Source organism: Panthera onca, chromosome D3 (genome assembly GCF_046562875.1).
Source record: "Panthera onca isolate mPanOnc1 chromosome D3, mPanOnc1 haplotype 2, whole genome shotgun sequence".
Taxonomy (NCBI): domain Eukaryota; kingdom Metazoa; phylum Chordata; class Mammalia; order Carnivora; family Felidae; genus Panthera; species Panthera onca.
Window position 1 is genome coordinate 27,244,667 of NC_138350.1, and position 24,793 is coordinate 27,269,459.

General features: G+C 51.8%; 1 protein-coding gene across 4 annotated transcripts in view; it reads left to right on the forward strand.

Moving 5' to 3' along the window:
- Positions 1 to 24,793, forward strand: part of GNB1L (G protein subunit beta 1 like) — a 67,881-nt gene that overhangs the window by 29,078 nt on the left and 14,010 nt on the right. For all 4 annotated transcript variants that reach the window (XM_078435535.2, XM_078435533.2, XM_078435534.2 and 1 more), the window contains exons 4-6: positions 4,799 to 4,961; positions 9,068 to 9,166; positions 13,776 to 13,991. In XM_078435535.2, coding sequence (XP_078291661.2) covers positions 4,799 to 4,961; positions 9,068 to 9,166; positions 13,776 to 13,991 — 478 coding nt within the window. The remainder of the gene's footprint in view (positions 1 to 4,798; positions 4,962 to 9,067; positions 9,167 to 13,775; positions 13,992 to 24,793) is intronic.

Sequence of the window (24,793 nt, forward strand, 5' to 3'; positions counted from 1 at the left end):
TGTCAGGGCCCCACCCATCTTCAAAGCACTTTTGTGCCAGACATACCGTTCCCACCACCCTGAAGGTGGCTTGCAGGTGACTGACAGACTGGAGGTATCTGAAAGGGCAGTGGCCCCGGATGTATGTGCTTGCAGGGCCGTTGCGGCACCTTGCCCCCTCCCTGGCCAAGCTGGCCCCCGTCTCCAGTTGGTAGGGAAGGCCCTCTATACAGTTGTGGTCTTTCCCTGATCCTCAGAATAGATGTTGCGCCCAAATACCCCACTTGCACTGGAAGTTACTATTTGTAAACATTCCTCTTGAGTTTTTAGCTGAGGCCTTAGACCCTTTGGGGTCTCCTACTCCTCCAGGGCCCAGATACCTTGGGTTGTTCTCAGGGAACTCCTGGCCCTGAGTTCTGCTCCCTGAGCTGGCCTGATGCTGTGTGGGGAATAAATGTTGATAGTACCTCCCCTTCCAACCTGGATGGCACGGCGGTGGTCCTGCTCTGGGCAGGGGGCCCATGGGTCAGGAGGTCCACAGCACAGACTGTGCAGGTACTTGGAATGCCCAGGTGCATTTACGTTGCACTAGAGGCCGTGCACCCAGCTGTGTTTGGAGCCAAGTCTCTCTAAAGTGGCCCTTGAGAAAGGAAGGTACACTTTCATGTCAAGGGGAGGCCAGAGGACAGAAAGCTGGGAGCCAGGCTGAGAGTTAGGTGCCGCCTGCGTGCCTGAGAGCACACCTGTGCCAGTGACAGCCACCTGGGTGGATTTGTTTCCTCCCTTTTTCATTGCGAATTGTGCATACTTAGAGAAAAGTGCACATAACATGTTTACAGACCGTTGTGTTATTACAGAGTGGACACCTGGGTAACCACTCCAGTCAGGAAACAGAACACTGCCGGGCATGATGTCTGCCCTCCTCCTGGCCTCGGGAGGCAGCCCCTTGCACCTTATTCTCATTGTATCATCTGAATGTGCATTTCCAAAAAGCATGGAGTCATCATGTCTAATTTTTTCTCTACTTAAAAAAATGGAGCCATACAGAGCAGCTTCCTCTGTATATGACTTCTTTTTTTTTTTTTTTTTTTTTTTTTTATTTTTTTTTCAACGTTTTTTATTTATTTTTGGGACAGAGAGAGACAGAGCATGAACGGGGGAGGGGCAGAGAGAGAGGGAGACACAGAATCGGAAACAGGCTCCAGGCTCCGAGCCATCAGCCCAGAGCCTGACGCGGGGCTCGAACTCACAGACCGCGAGATCGTGACCTGGCTGAAGTCGGACGCTTAACCGACTGCGCCACCCAGGCGCCCCTGTATATGACTTCTTCTATTCAGCTTTACGTTGTGAGATCCACCATCATGCTACACAGTGCATTGTGTGGGTTTTTTCCTGTGTGGTATTCCACTGGATGTGGATTGTTTACCATTCTACTGTCAGTAGAGATCTCGGTTGTCCACCTGGGGCTGAGAATGACGCTTAGGAAGGCTCCTATCTGGGTTGCCTGGGTGGCAGTTAAGCGTCCAACTCTTGATCTCAGCTTAGGTCTTGATCTCAGGGTTGTGTGAGCACAAGCCCCTCATGGGGCTCCATGCTGGGCATGGAGCCTACTTAAAAAAAAAAGAAAAGAAAAGAGAAGAAAAAAAATCTTAAAAAGAAAGAGTCCCATCTGGGTCTCCTGGTGCCAGGTGTGCCGTGTCTGTAGGTGGGACCCTATACCCAGAGGTCGGCGATCCGGGCCACAGGGTGTGCACATGTTGGGCTGCTCAGAAGGTGGCAGGCTGTCCCCAGTGCAGTAGGTGACCCCACCCTTCCACTGCCCCCTGGGGCCTGGGAGCTTCTGGTGTGGCCTCATTTGCATTTTCCTGACCACTTAGTGAGCCAGCCCTCTTCTGCGTTCGTTAGCCACTGGGACAAAGTCTTCCTTAAATGCACATTTCTTTATTGGATTGACTACCTTTTTCTTACTGAGAGTTCTTTTTATATTCTGGATATGGTTGATATTTTTATATCACCAGTTACTTCTCCACATGGTGGCTTACAGTTTGCACTCACTTAATGGTGTCTTTCATGAGCAGAAGTTAGCCATTGAAATGGAATCAAATCTGCCATCTTTCCCTTATGGCTGGAGCTTCACTCTTGTTTCTTTTTGCCCACACTTCATTTGGAATTGCCTGTCGGTATGGATGAGCATTCTTTGTTTCCATCCGGATACCCGGTGGTCTTGTCCTCCCTGCCCTTATTTCCCCTCCAAGTTCAGTGACGTGGGCAGTTGAGGAGGTAGGTAGTGGGGAGTGGCTTCCAGGCAGGGATGTTGGAGTGGCATGCCCAGTGGCCAGAGAACCAGGGTGATGGGGGCGAGGTCTCAGAGTGGCTGGGGAGGTTGGGAGACTGGCTGCATCATGCAAGCAAGCTTGTTGGGGGAGCATGGCAGTAAATATCTTGAGGAAAAATGGGAGGCAGATTTTTCATGGGTCAGAGAAGGAAGTCACAAACCTGAGAAGGAGGAGGTGGGGAGGAAGAGGCCTCAGGGCATCAGCATGAACTTGTGGCATTTTGAAAATATATACACAAAGGTAGATACAGAAATTCTTGTGTGTGTATGTTTGCATGTGTGAGTGTGCGTGTTTGTGTGTGTGAGGTATGTTTGCACGTGTGAGTCTGTGTGTGTGGTATGTTTGCGTGTGTGTGTGTGTGTGTGTGTGGTATGCTTGCATGTGTGACTGTGTGTGTATGTGGTATGTTTGTGTGTGTGTGTGTGTGTGTGTCTGTGAGGTATGTTTGCGTGTGCGAGTCTATGTGTGTGTGTGGTACGTTTGTGTGTGAGTCTGTGGGTGGGTGTGAGTCTGTGTGTGTGTGTGAGGTATGTTTGCATGTGTGTGTGTGAGGTATGTTTGCGTGTGTGAGTCTGTGTGTGTGAGTCTGAGTGTGTGTGAGGTGTGTGTGTGTGTGTGTGTGTGAGGTATGTTTGCGTGTGTGTGTGTATGTGGTATGTTTGCATATGTGAGTCTGTGTGTGTGAGGTATGTTTGCGCGTGTGTGTGTGCACGTGAGGTATTTGCATGTGTGTGGTATGTTTGCATGTGTGAATCTGTGTATGTGTGTGTGAGGTATGTTTGCATGTATGAGTCTGTGTGAGATATGTTTGCATGTGTGAGTGTGTGTGAGGTATGTTTGCGTGTGTGAGTCTGTGTGTATGTGAGGTATGTTTGCATGTGTGAGTGTGTGTATGAGGCATTTGCATGTGTGAGGTACGTGTGTGAAATATGTTCGCCTGTGTGAGTCTGTGTGTGTGGGGAGGTGTTTGCGTGTGTGAATGAGCTGTGTGTGTGTGTATTTCCTGGCTCTGTCTGCTGAGAGGGCCTGGTGGCGGCAACACCTCACAGCAGTGAACACCACCAGCATCCAGATCTTGGTTTGCAAATATCTCTCTGCACTGAAAGGAACGAGGGTCCCTTGGAGAAATGATACTAGGTCTGGAATATCTTGCTGATGGACACGTGTCAGAAGGACCCTGAGCCAGCTTGAAGGGGGTCCCATTGGCCGATCTGGGATGGTTTCGCACAAAAATAAATAATGAGAAGTGTAGATGACAACCCACTGAGTAACACAGGAATATGTAAGTCCAGAGCAATGGGGAGCAAAAGTCCGTTCTTCCTGTGGGATAGCACCTTGTAATTGTAGAAGGTGGTGGGCTTAGGAGTCACCCACCAGTGGCTGTGAAGGCCTCAAGGACAGGTGGGCAGCCCTGCTGTGTGCCAAGGCTGAGCCATTTGAGGGTTAGGATGCAGACTGACAACTAGAGTCCTGTGTCTTTGTAAAGGTGTTTTTCCTTTAACTTTTCAGTATCGAGTCGACACGCTTCTCCAACATCCCGCAGGTCGGCTCCTGGGTGCCCTTCCCCTTGGTCACATTGTGTCATACATTTGTCATAGTCTGCAGTTTGTCTTGGGACCCTGACACCCTGGCTGTTTTCTAAATGTGTACACATCAAAGTCTGCTCTTTGTGGACTCGTCCTGTGGGCTTGACGATGCCCACAATCACGTAGGGCCACCCCAGGGCCACACAGGGCGGTCAGCACGCTGCAGGGCCTCTGTGCACCCCCTGTAGGCAGTACCCCTAGTCCTCCACATGCCATCATGCTCCCCCCCGCCACACACACACACAACGCCCCACCAGGGGAATCGTACAGAAGGTGGCCTTTAAGCTCTGGCTCCCCTCACTTAGCAGATGTTCCTACAGGTGGTTGCATGCGCCCCAGTTTGTCCCTGTCTGTTGCTGAGTGGAATTCTGTGGTGTGGATGTGTCACTGGTTTCTCAGTCTCCTGTTGAAGGGTTGTTTCTGGTTTGGCTCGGGCAGTTATGAACAGAGCTTCTGTAAACATTTGTGTATGGGCTTTTATGTGAATATAGGTTTTAAATTCACTTGGGAGAATTCGTGAGGGTGGGATTGCTGGGTTGTCAAAGTTCATTCACAAACAGAAGGAAGGGGGTGAACTCATGCTTGGGCAGCATAGGGAGTGGCAGAAAGGGCGCGGGAGGCTGGGCTTGGGGCAGGGGCCATGAGGTACCCTGGGCCTGGGTTCATAGTGCACCCCTGGGATGACCCATGAATGTGTCAGGCATCAGGCATCTTGGATGCAAAGCCCTTCCTTCGCTGCAGTTACCCAGCCAGATAATCGAGGCCTTCTAGGTCCCTCTCTGGAAAGTGTCCCCTGCCTGCCTTCGGCGTCAGGCTGGCCCTGGCATGCTCGTCCAGGTGGGACACCCAATCTGCTCACCTGGGAGGCTCACGTTCTGTCTCCTCTTGGTCTGGCAGTCAGGGCCGGGACCTGAAGCTGTGCCTATGGGACCTGGCGGAGGGCAGAAACGCTGTCGTGGACTCCATGCGCCTGGAGAGCATGGGCTTCTGCAGGAGCACCGTCCTGGCCAGGGGTCAGGGGCACTGGATGCTGGCCATGCCGGGGAGAGGCAGTGACGAGGTGAGCACCAGCCCATGTGGTGCCCCTGGCTCCACAAGCTGCTGGCACTTGGTTTCCCTAAACACATATGCTCATCCTAAGCACCTGTTACAGGAACCCTGTGCCCACCACAGAACCCCACAGAGTGGTGGGTCTAGGTCTGTCTGCTGGATCACAGCTCCAGGGGCCTTGACCTGGCCTCCTGTGAGGTGTCCAGTGGTGAGAGTCAGGAAGGGAGGCCCCAGCACCCAGTATCATATGGCACAGGATGGGCGAATGTCAGGGGAGAGACTGCTCAGACAGGTCCTCAGAGGACTTAGGAGGAGACACACATGGGGGGATGACCCAGGCAGGCCAGCAGGAGGTGGTGGGAGAGAAAGTGAGGCCTTATGGAAGTCTGGGCATCGGAGCCAGGGCAGCAGGGGAGGGCGGCCTTCTGGGGAGCTGAACTGGGTCCTGGCATGAGAGACCTCAGTCAGATGTGGGATGCTGGGGGCAAAGACTGGTACCAGGGAAGTAAGCTCAGTATAGAGGGCACAGGTGAGCAGAGGAACTCAGGGAATGGGGCTTCGGGTGGGTGTGATGGAGCCTCGGAAGTCACCATCATATGGGGCTCCAGCCAGAACAGCTAGCAGTAGTTGGTGACAGGGAGCTGGGCAGGCTAGACAGCATGTCCACACCCCCAGAGGCAGAAGAGGCAGAGCCCACCATGGGAAGCAATGCCCAGGACATGGGAACAGATGGTGGGACGCAAGGGTGGGAGGGTAAGGTGGAAGATGTGGGTATGGGTGGAGGTGCCAGCTCTTGGGGAGCTGAAAGGAAATTGAAGAAAAAACCCAGAAGCAGCAGCCGGACAGGCCTGGTGAGTGTCGGGGCATGGCTGCTCAAGGGCCGGGCCGAGTGTAGGGGGTCAGGGGCTCTGAGTATGGGCAGGGAGGGCTGGGGTGTGCACACGTACAAGGGGAGGGAGCCTCCTGTCTCCTTGTCCCCTGCTGGCCCCAAGAGGCAGTGCAGCAGGCAGCGCTGCTCAGGGACCCGAGGCCGCGTGCACACGGTGAGGTTTGGCCCCCACCCAAGAAGACTCGTTTGTCTTAAAGATTCAGTTCATAAATAATGAGATAGGAACAGGCATTTATTTGTTCATGATTGCGTTTAAATCACCAATTAGGAGCTACATACACTTTTCTTGCCAATTTGCCAAAAACCTGTTAAAAGTTTTATTAATGTGAAAAGAGAGGGCTGTGCTTCCTCCTGGACAGCCGGGGCCAGGCAGCGCCAAGCCTTGCTCATGTGCTGCGCACTTCAGAACTCAGCCCGGGCTGAGCCAGCCCTTCCTGCTCAGGTGGGGGGTGCCCTAGGCTGTCCTCCACTTCTCAGCCACCCCAAGTCTTCCTGGCTGCTTGTCCCTCTCCCGGGCCTGGCCCCCGAGACCCCGCATCTCCTGCTTGATGCTGTTTTTTGTTTGTTCTTTTAAAGTTTTATTTATTTTTGACAGAGAGACACAGCATGAGCGGGGGAGGGGCAGAGAGCAGGAGACACAGAATCTGAAGCAGGCTCCAGGCTCTGAGCTGTCAGCACAGATCCTGATGTGGGGCTTGAACTCACAGACCACGAGATCATGACCTGAGCCGAAGTCGGACGCTCAACCGACTGAGCCACCCAGGCGCCCCAGCTTGATGCTGTTTTTAACTGACTTGCTGGTTCTCCATTTGTCAGTGCAGGAGGCATCTATGTTTTTCAGGAACAGCCAGTTTGGGGACCTCGTATATTCTGGGAAAATCATTGTTTTCCATGTTCCCACGTGGAATCTGCCTGGACTGAATCTGTCTGGAAAAGCATCATTGGCCTATGCCCAGACAATGCCTGGGGAGGACGTGCTCCCACCCCGCTTGGCCGTCTGGGTGGCCACACTTGCCCAAACCAAACATTTTACCTTCTGGAAATAAAAGTTGCAGTTGAGTGCCAGATGGAAAGCACACTGGTGTCTGTAGGAGGCTCTGGGCACAGGCATCCAGGCTCTTGCCAGAGCCCAGAGCTCCACTTCAGAATCACAGAGGCCCCTGGGCCTGCCCTGGTCCTCAGGTCCTGGGCTCCTTGCTCCCCTGCACCTGGGATGTGGCTGTGGGTTCTGCCACTCACACTTCCTTCCACAGCACCTAGCTCAGGCTTCAGGGCTATCCTGGTTTTCTCCCTCTCCTCTTAGAGCAGGCTTGCTGGGTGACTCACCGCTACCTGATCCCCTTATCTTCATGCCCCTCCACTCTGCCACCAGAGGAGTCTTCCTGGGCCCACAAATTGGGATAGGCCATCCCTCACTGTACCTGTGGGCCCTTATGCCAGGCCATCCAGAGTGCAGGCCTGTGCAGGCTGTGCGTCCAGTGACTTCTGCTTCCTCCATTTATTTTGAGAGAGAGAGAGAGAGCTGGGGAGGTGCAGACGGAGACGGGGAGAGAGAGAATCCCAAGCAGGCCCTGAAACTGTCCGTGCAGAGCCTAACACAGAACTTGAACCTACAAACTGTGAGATCATGCCCTGAGCTGAAATCCAGAGTTGGACATTTAACTGGCTGAGCCATCCAGGCACCCCGTGCAACTTCTTTCTTGTATTTGTTTCCATTTTGCTAGAGCTTCTCCTTGAGCATCTTTGCTGTTCCAGAGGTCTCCTTCTAGCATCCTCTTATTTCACGACAGTAATAACCTCTCACATCACTTAGAATCTTTTGTGTCTCTTTTGTGGGCAGTGAGGGCTACAGTGGCTGGCATGGACACTGATCCTGCAGGCACAACACTGATCCTGCAGAGGGTGGGGGAACCTGTATGTTAGGATACAGTGTGGGCCTCTGGTGAGAGCCCTGCCCAAAAGGTACCCACAGCCTCAGCCTGTGGGGGTGGCGCCCCCACATGGGCCTGCAGCTGAGAGGACCAGGCTGTATCACTGGCTTTCTGCCCTGCCTGTGGTGTCCCCTTGCATGGACCCAGCATGCATGTAGCAGATCTGGAATTCATACTCGTGACTTAATCCCAGACCCTGGGCTCATTCTCCCTTGTGGCTTAGTGAAGCAGCCCAGCCCAGACCCACACACCTCCAGTTCACTAGGCATCAGAGAGCAGGCCAGCTGTCCCTTCAACGCCCCTAACCCCTCTGCACCTCAGATCTTCATCTGCAAACCGGAGGATATCCTCTTGTTGACAAGGGATTATGTGTGACTCCGTGATGACTGCACGTTGTCGTGACATTATCTGTAAAGTGGAGCCTCCCCACCATGGAGTGGTGGACCTACGTTGCACAGAATCCCCTCCACTTCCAAGCACCACAGGAGGGGGCGTCCTTGTCCCTGCGTGGTGGATGAGGGAGGTGAGACACTAGGGATGCAGATGGCTGGGGACCCAATTCTGGTCTGTGGTACTCCAGCACCCAAGCCTGCTCCTTGTGGCTGCAGCTGTCCCCTTCAGATGGTGTGGGGCAGAGTCTGGCCCATGTCAGGTCAGTGGTGAGCCAGGGCCTGAGTATGACCTGGCTATGTGGACCAAAAAGGCACACCTTCCAGCCCAGGCGCAGGAGGGCCTGGTGACACAAAACACCACTGTGATGCCCAGTATAGAGGTGAGGGGTGCTGGGAACGGCCAGGCTCCAAATAGAGTTCCCACTGGTGCACACCATGTTCATTTCCTAGGCTTACTGGTGGTCTCCACATGTTCCCTACACAGGGAACTTCTGTAAACCGTTTGATGCTCCTATGATGGTTCAGAGTTGTTCACATGAAAACCCACACCAGGAAAGAGAAGGAGGCAGAGATCAGGCGAATGGGCAAACTGAGTCAGTGCCGAGCAAGCCTCCCACTCAGTGAAAAGGTAAAATCGGGAGAGGCCGGAGGCGGCTGCCAGGTGGTGATGCTGGTTAGAGGGACATGCCGGTCACTCAGGAATGACGCGTGAGTTTTGCAACTCCCGGCAGTGCCCAAGCCCACGAGCCTGTGCGGCCTAATTAGGAGGCTCGGCTCCCAGGTTCCTACGGGGAGCAGACAGAAACTCGCAGCAGCCTTGGCTAATCGCCTTAAAAGTCTCTTGTTTGTATAGCACAGGCTCGACTTGGCGCCGGCCCAAATCAACTTGTTTTCTTACTGTCAGGTTCAGATTCTGGAGATGCCATCCAAGACGTCAGTGTGCACCCTGAAGCCGGAGGCAGATGCCAAGCCGGGCATGCCCATGTGCCTGGAGCTGTGGCAGGTAAGGCCCAGCGCACGCCAACCACGCCCTGCCAGCCACGCCTTCCGGGCTGTGAATCATGCCCCATTCAGGATTTGGTTTATCGTCAAACCAAAGGACAATTAGCCCCCTGGGAATACATGTACACACTGCCTTCCGCAGCCTCGGTATCCCAGCCAGCTCCTGTTGTCCTCCTGCCGCTGCTGCCACTCGTGCAAACTGCCCAGGACAAGCCTAGCTTGTACTGTCCTCCACAGGGTGCCCCCCTGCCCATGCAGTGAGGAGGGACAGCTGGGTCAGCTAAGCTCCGCTCCTCTCTGCACACCAGTCCGCAGCCCTGCAACTGTGCACTGGGTTAGGAGGGAAGTGCTGACTAACCCTGCAAACCTGCCTGGCCCCTGCTCTGCTTGGGATTACTTTGTGTTACTTCTTTGCCTCATAGAGGCAAGAGTGGGCTTAACACGTTGTCTTTGCCTGCAGCCACACTTGGCGTTTCTGATTGTCTAAGCCATTTCCTTCTTTCTTGACTATTCTGATTAGAGAGGGTCTGGAGGCATCTCCTGGGGCTGGCAGCCGACGCCTGGGGCTGGGGAGTGGGTTGCAAGCCTGAATGCTGGTTTTGGCTTGAGCTCCAAGCCTGAGGCCTGGGAGGATTCCTCCTGGGGCCACCCACTTACCTCTACTAGAGGCCTCATTTCTTCTCAAGGCACAGCCTCCTCTCCCCCACGGGGGTCAGTAGTGGCTCAAAGTGTGTGTTTCTGCTCCTCACGGCTGCTAGTGTTTAGGGCAGCAAAGCAAAAGGTCTGGTGTGCTCACTTGGAAAGAACCCAGGCAGTAGTATCTTGGCCATGGTAGAAACCGTGGTGAATAGGTCATTGACCAGTACTTGCCTGGGAGTGCAGTTTATAGGCACTTTCCCAGCTCTGTTCAGTTCAGCAGCACCTTCTGAGAAGCCACCCTGAGCCTGCCTGAGATCAGGAGGAGGTGATTTCCTGCCTCGTGCCTCACTGCTCGTTTGAACTTTTCATAAGATGGGGTTGGGCAGTTTGGAGGTGTCTGTGGGACCAACAGGACCCAGGGGGCTAGGCACCCCAGAGACCCTGCCTCAAGCTTTTTGACCCTCCAGGGACCTGCTCTTTCTTGCCATTGGTTTCCCCTTGCAATTTCTTATCTGAGAACATTCCAGTTGGAATTTGTTTCCAGTTGGAAATCTCTGACAAGCTGATCCCGTGGTGTCCTGCCGCTGCTGTATCTCTCAGAAAGAAGCCCACGGGGAGCTGAGTTTGTGGGGGCTCCAAGAGGCATGCCTGAATGACAGAGCTCCTGGCGCCAGCTGGTATATGGCGGGGAACATCCCGAGGCCGTGACGCCTTGGGCCCTGGCGTGGTGCTCACAGGTCCTAGGGAGGACATCCCGGCTGCATCCGCTCATATTCCGCGCCCTGGAAGCACTGCCATTGTGTAATCATGTAAAAATTCCAGCAGAAAAATGTGTAGAAATGGGATGTACAAACTTGTTAAGGTAATTAATATAGTTGACAGAAGGACAAATCGAGTTTTTGTTAGTTGATACAGATACAACGCAGGGCATTCTGTTTAAAAAAAAAAAAAAAAAGTCAACATTAATTTGAAAGGTCCTTTTTTTTCCCTCTCCAAACCTGAAGGCCCAGGTTGTAATTTATTAATCTGAGTGTGGCAGAGTGGCCTGACGTATTTTTCACTGAAACATTCAGATGTATTCTTGTTTTGCTTTTTAAAGCTGTTGACTTGCATTGTTAGGATGATCATCATACAAGAGATCAGGAATATCCATCACAGTAGCTCTAAGAGGCTCCCGACCCCTGGGCCTAGGGATCCCTCCAGTGAGCTGGGAGCTTCCCACAGGACTGGTCCCAGGAGGTACTGTAGGCATGGCCTGCCCAGCCCACTGGAGTCCCACCCAGTCAGCACAGGATAGGACAGGACACAAAGCAAGTCCTTTTAGCAACTTCAGGTCCTCATCCTGTGGAGAGCAACCTGTCACCCAAGGCCGGAGGACATGAGACCACTGTCCTGGCTGTGGTGTCTGTCCCTGGGGGCCACAGGGGCCCTGCAGCACAGGTGGGGGGCGGCAGCCATCAGGGCTGGAGCTCAGCATTTGGTCACCCTTGGCAACAACAAGGTGAGTCGCTGCAGGTCAGTCTGGCTTTTGATCTGGACCCCCTGTGGTACCTTGACAGGTGGGTGAGTAGCATGCTGCCCCTGAACTAGCCGGGATGCTCAGAACCCAGAAACCACAGGCATCATGTGGACTTGGGCTACAGAGACAGACCAAAGCCAATGTGTTGGCACTGGGAGGAGCCCCAGATGAGGGAAGAATGTACCCAGGGGATCAGAGGGTGGCAGATCCCTGGGGGAGGAGCAGACTGGGCTGAAGCAGGGTGGATGGAAAGCAGGCAACAAGACAGATCACTGCCCTGAGGGGAACAGACCCAAGTGGGCCCCAGGTAAGTTCCTCAGACCTGGCCTGTGGGGTGGGGTCCAGCAGATCTGGTCTAGGAGGTTGGCATGAGTTCCTGGTTGGCATGCAGAGCATTGGGCTGTTCTCACCTGCCTGTCACCCTTCCTTGAGTCCAGATATATATGGCTGCTCATGAGGGGAGGCCCTGCCTGGGGAGGTACAGCTACCTGAAAGGGGGATGCCAGAGCAGAGGGCCTGACCGCTTCTTATAGTCTGTCCATCCTTGGAGAAAAGTGGTGTAAACAATTTTATACCTCACAAATAAGTTCCAATCAGTTGACTTGAAAGATAACAAAATGGAGCTTTTCTCCATTTTAAAACTACAGGGAAAGTACACCAACACTGTCATGGCTTTGCACGGAAGGTTAGACGGAACCAGTGACCACGCTTAGCTGCTCCCAGCCTTGGCCCCTGAATGGCAGGCATCACCAGATGCTGTGCACACACAGGGTTCATGGTCACAGGGCCCATATCCTGACTGCTTGCCCAGTCGGGCCTGCCAGGAGGCAGTCACCATGCAAGAGGCCCCAGGGAGGAGCACAGGCTGCCCCAGGCTAAGTGAAACTAGGAAGCCCTTTTGTTTTTGTTTGTATGAACATGCATTATCATCAGAAAAAATGTATAAGCCATTTCCGAGGAAATGCAGGAGGTGCCCTCCAGACTAGCTCCGGGCTGGGAGGATTCACTGTGCTGTGTGCAAGTCTTAGTGGCTGTGTCAGACTCCCCCTGGCTCCCATCACTAACCAGGGCCCCAGTGACATACAGCACACTCTGAAGCCTCAGTTTCCCCTTCTGATACACGGAGAAAGCCTTGTTTCCGTGTGTTGAGGTTGTAGTATCCACTCGTTAGACACAAGTCCTCGTGCCTTGTGGCTAACCCCAGTTACCTTACTTAGCTGCACAAGCCTGTCCTTTCTGAGCACTCCTAAATGTGGAGAGGCACTCTGTGTGGTGTGTACAGCATCCAGGCCCAGAGCCCCTCTGGGCAGATAGAAGCACCCGTGCAGCTCAGTAACAAGGAACTCCAGCAGGTGGACAAGGAGGGCCTCCATGGCCTTGTCGGCCCATGACCAGTGAGGCCCAGGCACTCTGCTCACCACCAGCCTTGAGACCTGCAGTAGACCATCCTGGAGGTTGCAGGTGATGCAGGAGGCAGCCTCTCTCTGACCAGCCCCTAAGGCCCCCGTCCTCACCACTGACCATCCAGGGGCTGGGGGCCAAGCCCAGTCAGAGTTCCCTAAGGCTCAGTTGAGCTCCTGGCCCTTGGAAAATTCACTGGGGAGGGGGTGTGCTCAGTTATTTCTGACACTTGAGTGACACCAACCCCAGCCAGCTTAGCAGGAAATGCAGAGATGAGTGAAGAGCAAAAGGCATCGGCTGGCGTGTGCTTTGTCCCAGGAGCAACCTGGGCGCCTGTGCTGGAGAATGGGCACCAAGCATGGGGCTGCCGCTCTCAGTGCTGGGGTGACATGGAGTCCCGCGGTGCTCCCCTGGAGTTGTTGCCGAGGCTAGATAAACGAGGCGTCTGCCCAGGGTGCGGAGCCCTCTGACCCGCGTCCTCATTCATCACAATAGCTCAGGGCCGGCAGAGCTCGGCTCACACCAGTCAGCGCCCTGGCGACTCACCAGGCCTGGGGGGTGGGGGGCTTCCGCGGCGACGTTGACAAAGCACAGAAAGTTCATTTTTCATTGAGATGGAGCTCACGATTTCCTTTGGCTGGCAGTTCTAGACAGGTGACCGCCTCACGAAGGGGTGGCCACAAGTCTCAGCCTGCAGAAAGGAGACATGAAGAAGTGGCAGCACCCGGGCTGGCGAGCAGTGGTGTGGCAGTGTGAGGCGGGGTCCGTGCTGGGCTATCCCAGGCTCTGTCCCCCCCCCCCCACCCAGGGTCAGTCCTCGGGGTGCCCCAGCACTGGCCCGTGCCAGCTTTGTGCCCATGGTGCCGGCCATCAGGGTGGCATGCATGCAGAACCTCCGAACTGTTACTGCCGGTGTGGGGAACACGGGAAACAGCTCCCGGACTGGGCCACCCCCAAAGCCCAGTGGGGGAGCTCACCCATCTCTGGAGCCCCTTCTCCCCCAAAACATACCAGGACCTTTTGGGAGCTGACTGCTGTGCTGTCCCCGCAGGCCGAGTCCAGTCCCCGCCCACTCCTCCTGGCCGGCTATGAGGACGGATCAGTGGCCCTGTGGGACGTCTCTGAGCGGAAGGTGTGCAGCCGTGTCGCCTGCCACACAGAGCCTGTCATGGGCTTTGACTTTGACTCCCAAAAGGCCAGGGGCGTCTCGGGCTCTGCGGAGAAGGCGCTGGCTGTCTGGAGCCTGGATGAGCAGCAGGCCCTGCAGGTCAGTGCGCCAGACCCGAAGTGTCATTTATCCTGCTTTGCACTAACAGTCTGATAGGCTGAAACAATATTTAGGCATGAAGAGGAGTTGTTGCAGATCCCTGGCTAATTAATCACTGCGAGGCGGGGTGCAGGCCAGCCTGTCCGCGGGGCCGGCGCAGGAAGAAGGGGGAGTGGGCGTTTATGAACCGTTCACATGGTTTGGGTTTCTCTCAGACCTTGGGTTAACAGCAGTCACGTCTTGTCCATCTAGAGAAAAGGCATGTAGAGTCCGGGAGTAGGCAAGCCCATTTGCAAAAACTCAGAGGAATTCGGTCAGTAAGGAACTGATTAATCAACAAAAACCGACCCAGTGTGGAGAAATCCACGGAGTCACGCCCCCGGGGCAGTCTGTAAGCCAACCCCAGGGAAGCCATTCCTCACGGCCAGAGGCCACAGCCAGGAAGGGGTGTGAGGCCTCAAGGCGGAGCGGGGCGGTGCTGAAAACCTTCCCATAATGTCTCACTGGACTTTCCCTTCCCACATGACTCGTGGAGCACCGGGAGACCAGGTCTGGGCCTGTGGCTGGTGCTCAGCATGTGGTGGCCCAGCCTGCACGCTCAGCCCTGTTTGGGACCTGGGGGGTAGAATGGGGTGGTGGGGGGACGGGCGGGAAGCCTCACACTAGGGCAGGTCCCAGGGGGCTGCGAGTGGAAGCTGCATGGAAGGGCAGTGATGTAAACCCAGGTCTGGTGGGGGAACAGAGCCCTGCATGGGAGATGTGTGGCGCTCAGGGAGACTGCCAGCAGAAGCAGCAGCAGGCTTGGCTCCTGGCCTCACCTGGGTGCTATCACTAGAGTACTAGAGATCATGTTTGTCCTCTTCTGCAGTAGCTTGGTGGAGACAGGAGGCCGAGGATGAAGGCATCCCTTAGGGCCCCTCTCCAGATGGGAGAGCCTTGTCCACAGCCTGGCAAGCCTGCCTCACCTCACACTTGCCCAGCCCAGGCCTCCACAGCCAGAGGAAGAGGCCCTGGGCAGTGGCCAATGAGCCCCTGAGGCACATGAGTTGGGGCGGAGGGGTGGGCCCCTGAGGAAAATCAGGGCACACTGCAGTGCCTAGCAGGTATCACGGGTCCTGGGTGCAACCCAGGGGTGGGACATGGCCACCAGGTCATCCCAAAGGCAGGACAGAGTGAGGACAGCAGGGGCAGGGGTTTCACATGGTGGGTAAGTCCTGAGGGAAAGGGAAACTGAGACCGAGCAAGGTGAGAGGGTGCTAGAGAGAATGGTAATGGCCATTCTCCATAATAAAGAGACCCAAGGATGGAACACTGAAGTCAAGCAGAGTGGGACCTGGGAGGGGCCTTTCATGTCCAAGCTGGAGTTGGAACTGGCATCCTAAAAAGAGTGGTGCCATCAGAGAACAGAGGTGAAAATCAGAGCTAGGAGCAGCAGGGCTGGAACCGTACATGCTGTCCTGTTATGTCTCCAGGTGGGACCCGAGCAGGGACCCGAGGATGGGGAACAGCCAGCCAGAGCCTAGAGAGAGGGGAAAGAGGGGGTCACATGTCACATTTGGGGACAGGGCACACGTTCATGCTTCCTTGGCATTACTCCTCTCCAGCAGACCGGCTTGTGTCAGCACATGGCTGACTTGTTGTAAAGCCAGCTACCCATCTGTCCTTCTGTCCTTATGTTGTCTCAGAGAGTCCACGGAGGCCCTGCAGGAAGCAGGGTTAGATAAGCCTCCAAATGGGGCCCGAGCTGGCTGTCAAGGACCAAGTTTCTCATGCCTCCATCCTGGTAGGAGGGTCCCAAGGCATTGAAATTGTGGACTTGGGTGGGGAGGGGAATGAATGTCTTCATGATGGCTTCATGATGACTGTCATCTTTTTTTTTTTTAAGTTTGAGAGCGAGAGGAGCATGTGAGTGCACGGACGGCAGAGAGAGAGAGAGAGAAAGAGAGAGAGAATCCCAAGTAGGCTCCACACTGTCAACACAGAGTCCAACTCAGGGCTCAAATTCATGAACCGTGAGATTACCACCTGAGCCAAAATCCAGAGTTAGTTAACCGACTGAGACACTCAGGCACCCCGGCTGTCATCTTTAAGAATGGGGCAGAGCCACTCTGGTGCTGGGTCTTCATGTCCTCAGCAGTGGAGGTCACCTTGCTGGGTGTCAAACCCAGCCAGGTGGGCAGTGGAGTTCTCCCTCATACCCTTCTCTCTGCCTCTCGAGCCATGGTGGGGACCAGGCAGTGCCCCCACCTTCCCACTGTGGGGTCCAGTGCTCCATCCTGTTGTGGCTTGAACTTCATGAGCCTTGACCTTGCAAAGAGCTGAAGACTCAAGTGGCTTCCCTGAGAACCCCACCCCAAGCCCCTGGACCTCTGGAAGGGTCCCCTTCTGCTGACCTGGCCCAGATTTGCCTGGTTTCTGCTGGCTTTTTCGGGAAACAGCTGCTGGAACTTAAGACTTAAATTTATGGTGCATGTTCCAGTCCAGAGATGAACTTTTATTATACTGATGAATTGAAAAGTTGAAGCACAGGGGATTATTAATGAATTTGAAAGTTAAAGCAGAAGGGGAGCCATGCATTGTGGAATGGACATGGTGGTTACATGATGGTGTTACGCCAGGCTAGGGGGGGCTCACTCAGTAGTACACATCAAAGGAGGAGGACAGTGCTTCTCCTGCTGAGCACAGTCACTAAAAACGGCTGCCTCACCCAGAAACAACTGCACATCAGTTTCAGAGTTGGCCCCAGAGGCCCTGGAAATTTTCAGGTTGTGACGCACAGGCCTCTGAGGAAGAAGTATCAGGGGCCAGCACCCACAGGCATCCACAGGCATCCTTGCCCCAGGGCCCTCAGCACACCGTGCTGGATCTGCGATGTGGCCGCCCGCCCTGGTCCTTGAGCCACGTGGGCACAGATGTGCCTCACCTCACAGCCTGCTGTTGGACTCTCTAATGAGCCCAAATCAATCTCTCCCGGGCGGGCGCTGGGAGCAGAGACGCAGATGAGGTTTCCCGCAGCAGAGCGTGGGTAATGGGAACCAGATGGCGGCTTTGCTGCGTGCGCATTCCTGGCACCTGAGGTCATGTGCTATGAGAGCCACTAGTGGCCACGGATCCTTCCCAGAGGGTCCTCATCCAGGATGGGTGCGGCCAGGGGCCACAGCAGTGACCAAGGGCCTTCAGCCACTCTCATCCGGACACTATGGCCTCAGGAGCACGTGGTGACACTGGGCCACTCGCCTGCCTTCCAGAGGTGGCTTTCCCTCCAGCCTCCAGGGGATTGGGCCTTGGCTGTCGTCAGACACAGGTGGTGTGCAGACCTGCTCCTTCCTCCCACACTTGGGCAGGGCCCATGGCCTTGAAGCAGGGACTGATTTACAGCCAGCAGTATTTTTAGGCCTTTAAGTAATATTAAGCACCCCCCCCCAACCCCAGGCAGCCTGGGCCAGGAATCAGACCAACCACACTTTCCCCGCATTGCACCGGCAGCTGGTTGGCCAGGCATCCTCTCGTCCTGCTGTGTGGCCATTGCCCTCTTTCTCCCTGACCTTCTTCTCCTCAAAAGTATCAACAGCAGGTCATGTGGGACAGGTAGGAAGGAGACTGGAGGGCCCCGAGACCAAGAAAATTGTGGACACAACCCAACCCACCATATGCATCTCAGGAACATAGCAGAACCAACAAAGCTCTGGCCACCATCACCACAAACAGTCCCTGTTGGGCCGCCCTCCTCCTCTTCCTCCTCCTCCTCTGGAATACAAGCCTGGGACAGGGACTGGCCTCATTTGGTTTAGGTCCCCATCAAAGCTTTTGCAGTTGCTTCTCTTCATTCCTGCCAGGGGAGCCTGCCTTGTGCTTCTGCCTCAGGGCCAGAGTCACTCCTGCCCCTGTGGGCAGCACTGGGTGTCTTAGCCCCTTCTAGGTGGCGACACTGGCATGGAAGGTGTTCTCTGCCCTGCACCCAGCTTCCAATGTGTGAGGACCCCAGTTCAGGGGCCTCTCTGGAAACTCACATTCCTCTTCCATTTGTCCTGGGCTCTCGGTGTTCATCAGCAGAGAGCAAATTTGAAAGCAGCCCTTATCTCTCTGTGAAATACTCCCCCTGTTAACAAATTCACATGAAGATGGACTATGAAGGAGGAAATCTGGAAGCAGGGCCCCAGGTGGGTTCCAGGGAGTCCATGGCTCTGAGCCCAGGAATCCCCTGGCTAACCACTGGCTTAAGGCAAAGTCCACAGAACAAAGTATGAGGGACAGTGATGGTCATCAGTCCTCATTCCCAGCCACCCTGTCTGGTCCGTGAGAATGGAGAGAGGTTCAGGCAGATGCACACCCTCACATGCGGGCACACATAGGATTTGCCTTCTCACACCTGCACAGAGGCTTCGGCTCCCACAGTCCTCCAGTGCAGGCCAGGCTTGGCAATTGCAGTCCGTGAACTGTAGAACCAGGCACTGGACAGAGCCCTGGAAGAGCAGGAGGGGGCCCTTGACCAGGAGATGCGGGGTGGGCATGGAGGTCCCTGGACAGGTCACTGCAGAGCTGCCCATGTGCTGATGGCACTGGCTAGGAACCCAGGACATTCCAAGTAGAGGCTGGGACTGTGGCAAGGATCCTGGCCATGCCATGGGTTGGATGGCACACCCCATTTGCTGTGGGATTTTAGCAGGTTCCCGTCATATCAGATCCTCATTCTACTCCTAGTGGGGAAAGAATCTGGGTTGTGAATGGATGTTGAGCTGTCAGACTCATGGCTTTTCTTCTCAAGTCAGTTAATTTAATATATTGCATGTTTTTGGTTTTTATAATATTAAAACAACTATATATCGCTAAAATAACCCACTACATAGCATGACCATTTCTGCACTGTGGTGCTGGGCCGGAGTTGTTCAGGACCATCTGTCTGTCTCTCAGTAGACTAAGTTTCACCCCCTCTCTTGTTACCCCACTCTGCTTATGGTGTCGGGGTATCAGGAGCCCCAGAGTCTGGAGCCAGGCGTCCCCTCCTCTCCTGATCTCTGGATAAGTTGGCAGGAGGTCAGTTTTGTGAGTGGCCATGGGTCACTCTTGGCCTGTCCCACTGGGGCAGGCATTTTCTCTGCAAGGAAGGCTTGATTTTCTTCTTGAACTAATTTGTCTATGAGCATAAAAACCTCCAAGGTATTTTCATACTGCCTTTTTTATTTGTAACGATTGTTTAGATTTCTGCTATATTTACAAAACTGTTCCATTTTTATCCTTTATCAATCTTATCTTTGTTGATCTTTACTTGTTTTCCTTTTAATTTTTTTAAGTGTTTATTTTTGAGAGAGGCAGAGCATGAGCAGGGGAGGGGCAGAGAGAGAGGGAGACACAGAATCTGAAACAGGCTTCAGGCTCTGTGCTGACTGCAGAGAGCCCGATGCGGGGCTCAAACTCACCAACCATGAGATCATGACTTGAGCTGAAGTCGAATGGTTAACCAACTGAGCCTTCCAGGCACTCCTCTTTGTTGATCTTTAAAGGTCTTTTTCTGTTTCATTTCTGCTCTGATCTTTCCCTTTTTTCATCCGGTGTTCTCTGAGCTTGGTCTGTTTCTCTGACTTGAACTGGGTATGGAGCCCACTCATTCTCTGCCATCCATTCCCCACAGCAGCTGAAGTCTGTCTGTGACCCTCTAGCTGTGTCCCATGTTGGGAGATGTCACCATCTTCATCAGTGCTCACTTTTGGGTGGACCCGATATTTATTTGTTCTCTGACTGCTGAGCTGATCAGATTTATGTTTCCAAATGTTTGATATTTCCCCCTAGTTATTTTTTTATTTTTCAATTCCTAACTTAATGCTGTGTGTTCAGAGAATAAGGTCTGAATGATATCAGCTCTTTGAAATGTGGAGGCCGGTCCAGTTGACATAAGTATTCCACATGTGAGAAGGAAGTGCCTCTCGTTGCTAGACGCGCAGCTGTACCTGCACACACTGAGGCAGTCCTGGCACCCGGGACTGGGCACCTCTGGAAGCGGCAGGGAGACCCTCATGCTGAGGCACATCTCCGTAATTTTTCCTGCATCCTAGACATTTTTGCTTCTGCATTTTGAAGCTGGCTTAGGAACATACAGATTTAGAGTGGTCATCTTCCTAGGGAAATGAAGCTTTATACTTTAGTGACCTCATTTTTGCCTAAAAGCCTATTTTGCCAACTATTAATATGGTTCATACCAGATTTCTTCTGACTTTACTACTTCTTTTTATAGCTTTTTAAATTTTTAAAATTATTTTTTAAATAATTATTTTTGAAAGAGAGCGTGTGTGAGCAGGGGATGGGCAGAGAGAGAGGGGGACAGAGGATCTGAAGTGGGCTCTGCACTGAGAGCAGAGAGCCCGATGCAGGGCTTGAGCTCACACACTGTGGGATCATGGCCTGAGCCAAAGTCGGATGTTCCACTAACTGAGCCACCCAGGTGCCCCTGTAGATTTTTTTTTTTTTAATCTTTTGCCTTCAACTTTTCTTCACATGTAGGTATCTCTTCTCACAGAGCTGGTTTTGCACATGGAATGCATTTCATCGCTGCTGTTTCATAACTGTAAAAGTTGTCCAGGCAGTCTCACTCCTCAGGCACTTCTTCCAGAAGCTGATACAGCCACCTGTTAGGGAACATTTACTGGGAGCTTCTGAGTGTGTGAATCTGCACACTGATGGTGCCCACAGTTCTAGGTGCTTCTGTGGGTTTGTACTGGCCCTTCACTGGGTTGTGGGGAAGCCAGCTCCCAGCCAGCTCACCAGCCTTTGTGGGTCTTGTCCCACAAATTTTGATTTCTGTATCTTCATTTTTATGCAGTTCAAAATTCTTTCTTTCTTTTCTTTTTTCTTTTTCTTTTTTTCTTTCTTTCTTTTTTTTTTTTTTTTTTGGTTCATTTATTTATTTTGAGAGGGAGAGAGAGCGCATGCGCAAGTTGGGGAGAAACAGAGAAGGGGTGAGAGAAACCTAAGCAGGCTCTGCGCTGTCAGCATGGAGTCCAATGTGCAGCTCTAACCCACAGATTTCAAGATCATGACCTGAGCCGAAATCAAGAGTCAGACACTCAACTGACTGAGCCACCCAGGTGCCCCTATTCAGTTCAAAATACTTTCTATTTTCTTTTGTGATTTCTTCTTTGATGCAGTTATTCCTTAGAAGTAAATTATTTAATTTGCCAATATTTGTTGATTTTGTAGATATCTTTAATCTAGCTTAATTCTGCTGTCAGTGAAGGAACCTGCATGATGTCAACGTTTCGATATTTATTGAGGATTGTGTTTGGCCCAGCACATGCTACATCTTGGTGAACGCGTGTGTTCTGCATTTGGTGGGTGGAGTGTTCCGTCAGCATGACCTTGGTCAAGGTAGTTGGTAGCATTTAAGTCTTCCATATCCCTACTGATCTTTTTGTCCGGTTTTCTGCTAGTTACTGAGCAAGGTCTTTGAATCATTGAGTGTGGCTGTGAATGTGCCTATTTCCCTGTTTGGTTCTGTCTGTTTTACTTCATGAATTTTGAAGCGCTGTCATTACACGCATTTACGATGGTTCCCACATCCTGCTGATTGGTCATCATGAAACATCCTTCTGTAGCTCTTGTCACGTCTTTTTTTGTCGTTGTTTAATTGAAACATAGTTGACACACAATGAATGTTACATTAGTTTCAGGTGTCTTGAGGTCGGCCTGGTCTAATGCTAATAAAGTGACATTAATTTTCTCCTGTTTCCTCTTTTCAAGGCACATTTCGCACATCTCCCTTATTTTCAACCAATGTCCATCTCTTTATATTTAAAAAGCATCTTTCTTAGTCTTGCTTTTTAATCCTTTCTGACAATCTCTGCCTTCTAATTGGAGCACTTAGTCTGTTTGCACTTAATATAATTATTGATGTGTCCAGCATTAAGTCTGCCGTCTTGATACTTGTTTTCCACTCGTCACTTCTGTTTTGACCCTCTTTTACCCCTTTCCTGCCTTCTTGTGTGTTAATCAAGTATTCATATTTCAGTTTTCCATTTTATTTCCTCTCTTGGTTTCTTTGCTATAGCTTTTGCCATTTTCTTCTGAGGCCCTTGCAGGCCCATAGTATGCATCATTGACATTCCCAACCTTGCTTAGTGTTGCCACACTGCCCCTATGTGCGTCATAACCCCATGCTAGGATGCCAGTTACCACCTTCCCACCCTTTCTCCTGCCGCTGTTATACATTTTACTTCTATACACCGTCTAAACTCCACTTTACAGTGTTATTGGTTTTGTGCTAAATCATCAGTTTTTATTTATTAGAACTTAGAGGAAATAAAAATAGTATAGGGGCACCCTAGTGGCTCAGTTGGTTAAGCGTCTGACTGTTGATTTCGGCTCAGGTCATGATCTCACGGTTCATGAGTTCGAGCCCTGCATCTGGGTCTGCACTGACTGTGTGGAGCCTGCTTGGGATTCTGTCTGTCTGTCTGTCTGTCTGTCTCTCTCTGTCTCTTTGTTCCTCCCCCAGTCGCGCTCGCTCTCTCTCTCTCTCTCTCTCTCTCTCTCAAAATAAATAAACTTAAAAAAAAAGCATAGTACAGTTGACCCTTGAACAATAGGTTTTAACTGTGCAGGTCCATTTATATGCAGATTTTTTAATAAATACAGTGTAGTTCTATAAATGTGTTTTCTTTTCCTTGTGATTTTATTAATATTTTCTCTTCTCTAGCTTACTTTATTGTAAGAGTATGTAGTATATAATACATATAATGTCTATTTCACCCTCTTTTTTAAAAAAGAATTCTGGGGGCGCCTGGGTGGCTCAGTCGGTTAAGCGTCCGACTTTGGCTCAGGTCATGATACCACGGTTCCATGAGTTTAAGCCCCACATCGGGCTCTGTGCTGACAGCTCAGAGCCTGGAGCCTGCTTCAGATTCTGTGTCTCCCTCTTTCTCTGGTCTTCCCCTGCTTCCGCTCTGTCTCACTTTCAAAAGTAAATAAACGTTAAAAATAAATAAATTAATTAAAATAAATAAGTAAGTAAGTAAAATAAAAAGAATTCTGCCTATAGGACCTAGGGATGATGCTTTTGTTTTTCTTCTTGCACTTTAAAGCTGTTGTACTGGGACACTTGGGTGGCTCAGTCAGTTAAGAATCCAGCTCTTGATCTCAGCTCAGGTGTTGATCTCAGGACCATGAGTTTAAGCCCCGTGCTGGGCTCCATGCTGGGTGTGAAGTCCACTTAAAAAATAAAATTTAATTTAATTTATTAATTTTAAAAAGGTGTTCTGTTGTCATCTGGTGTTCATAGTTTCTGATGAGAATTCATCATATCTTGTCATTATTCCCAGATGCACCACATGTCTCACTCCACGGCGGCTTTCAAGATTTTTTTCATCTGTAGTTTTCAGAGTTCGACCATGTAGGGGCTTTCATAAGTTCGACAGTTGGACAGTTGGATATCACCCCATAGGTTCCTGAAGCTCTGTTGAGTTTTCTTCATTCGCTCTTCTCTCTCTTCAGGTTGAATAATGTTGATTGATTTGTCCTCTGCTTTACTGACTAATTTTTAATGATTTGCAGTCTGCTGTTAAACCTATTCTACAAATTTTACATTTCAACGATTGAGATTCTCAGTTCTACATTTTCTATTATAGTTCTTCTTTATTTTTTTAACAAAAGGCTTTAAAAATTTTTTTTTAATGTTTATTTATTTCTGAGAGAGAGAGACAGAGCATGAGTGGGGAAGGGGCAGAGAGAGAGGGAGACACAGAATCAGAAGCAGGCTCCAGGCTCTGAGCTGTCAGCACAGAGCCCAACACGGAGCTTGAACTCACAAACTGAGATCATGACCTGAGCCAAAGATAGTTGCTCAACCGACTGAGCCACCCAGGTGCCCCAACAAAAGGCTTTTTTTTTTAGAATAGTTTTAGGTTCACAGCAAAATTGAGAGGAAGGTATAGACATATCCCATATGCCCCTTGTCCCCCCACATATGTGTAGCCTCTCCCCTGTTATCCACAGCCCACCAGAGCAGGAGAGCTATTATAACTGGTGGACCCACATGAGGGGTGCCTGGGTGGCTCAGTCGGTTGAGCATCCGACTTTGGCTCACGTCATGATCTCACAGTTCATGGGTTCAAGCCCCACATCGGACTCTGTGCTGACAAGCTCAGAGCCTGGAGCCTGCTTCGAATTCTGTGTCTCCCTCTCTCTCTGCCCCTCTCCTGCTTGCGCGCGCGCTCTCTCTCTCTCGCTCTCAGAAATAGATAAATGGTAAAAAAAAATTTTTTTAAAGATTAAAAAAAAGTAAGTAACTGGTGGACCCACATTGACATGTTATTACCCAGAGTCCACAGTTCACATAAGTTCCCTCTTGGTGGTGTGCATTCTGTGGGTTTGGACGAGTGTATAATGACATGTGTCCACCATTATAGTATCACACACAGTATTTTCACTGCCCTGAAAATCCTCTGTGCTCTGCCCATTCATTCTTCCTCCCTCACTAACCCCTGACAACTACTGATTTTTTTTATTGTCTCTTTGATTTTGTCTTTTCCAGAACATCATGGCGGGGTCAGATTGTCTTATTTCACTGAGTAATACGCATTTAAGATTCCTCCATGTCTTTTTATGGTTTGATAGCTCCTATTTTTTAATGTTTATTTTTGAGAGAGAGAGAGACAGAGTGTGAGCCAGGGAGGGCAGAGAGAGGGAGACGCAGAATCTGAGGTAGGCTCCAGGCTCTGAGCTGTCAGCACAGAGCCCAACGTGGGGCTCGAACCTAGAGACTGTGAGATCATGATCTGAGCCGAAGTCAGACACTTAACCGACTGAGCCACCCA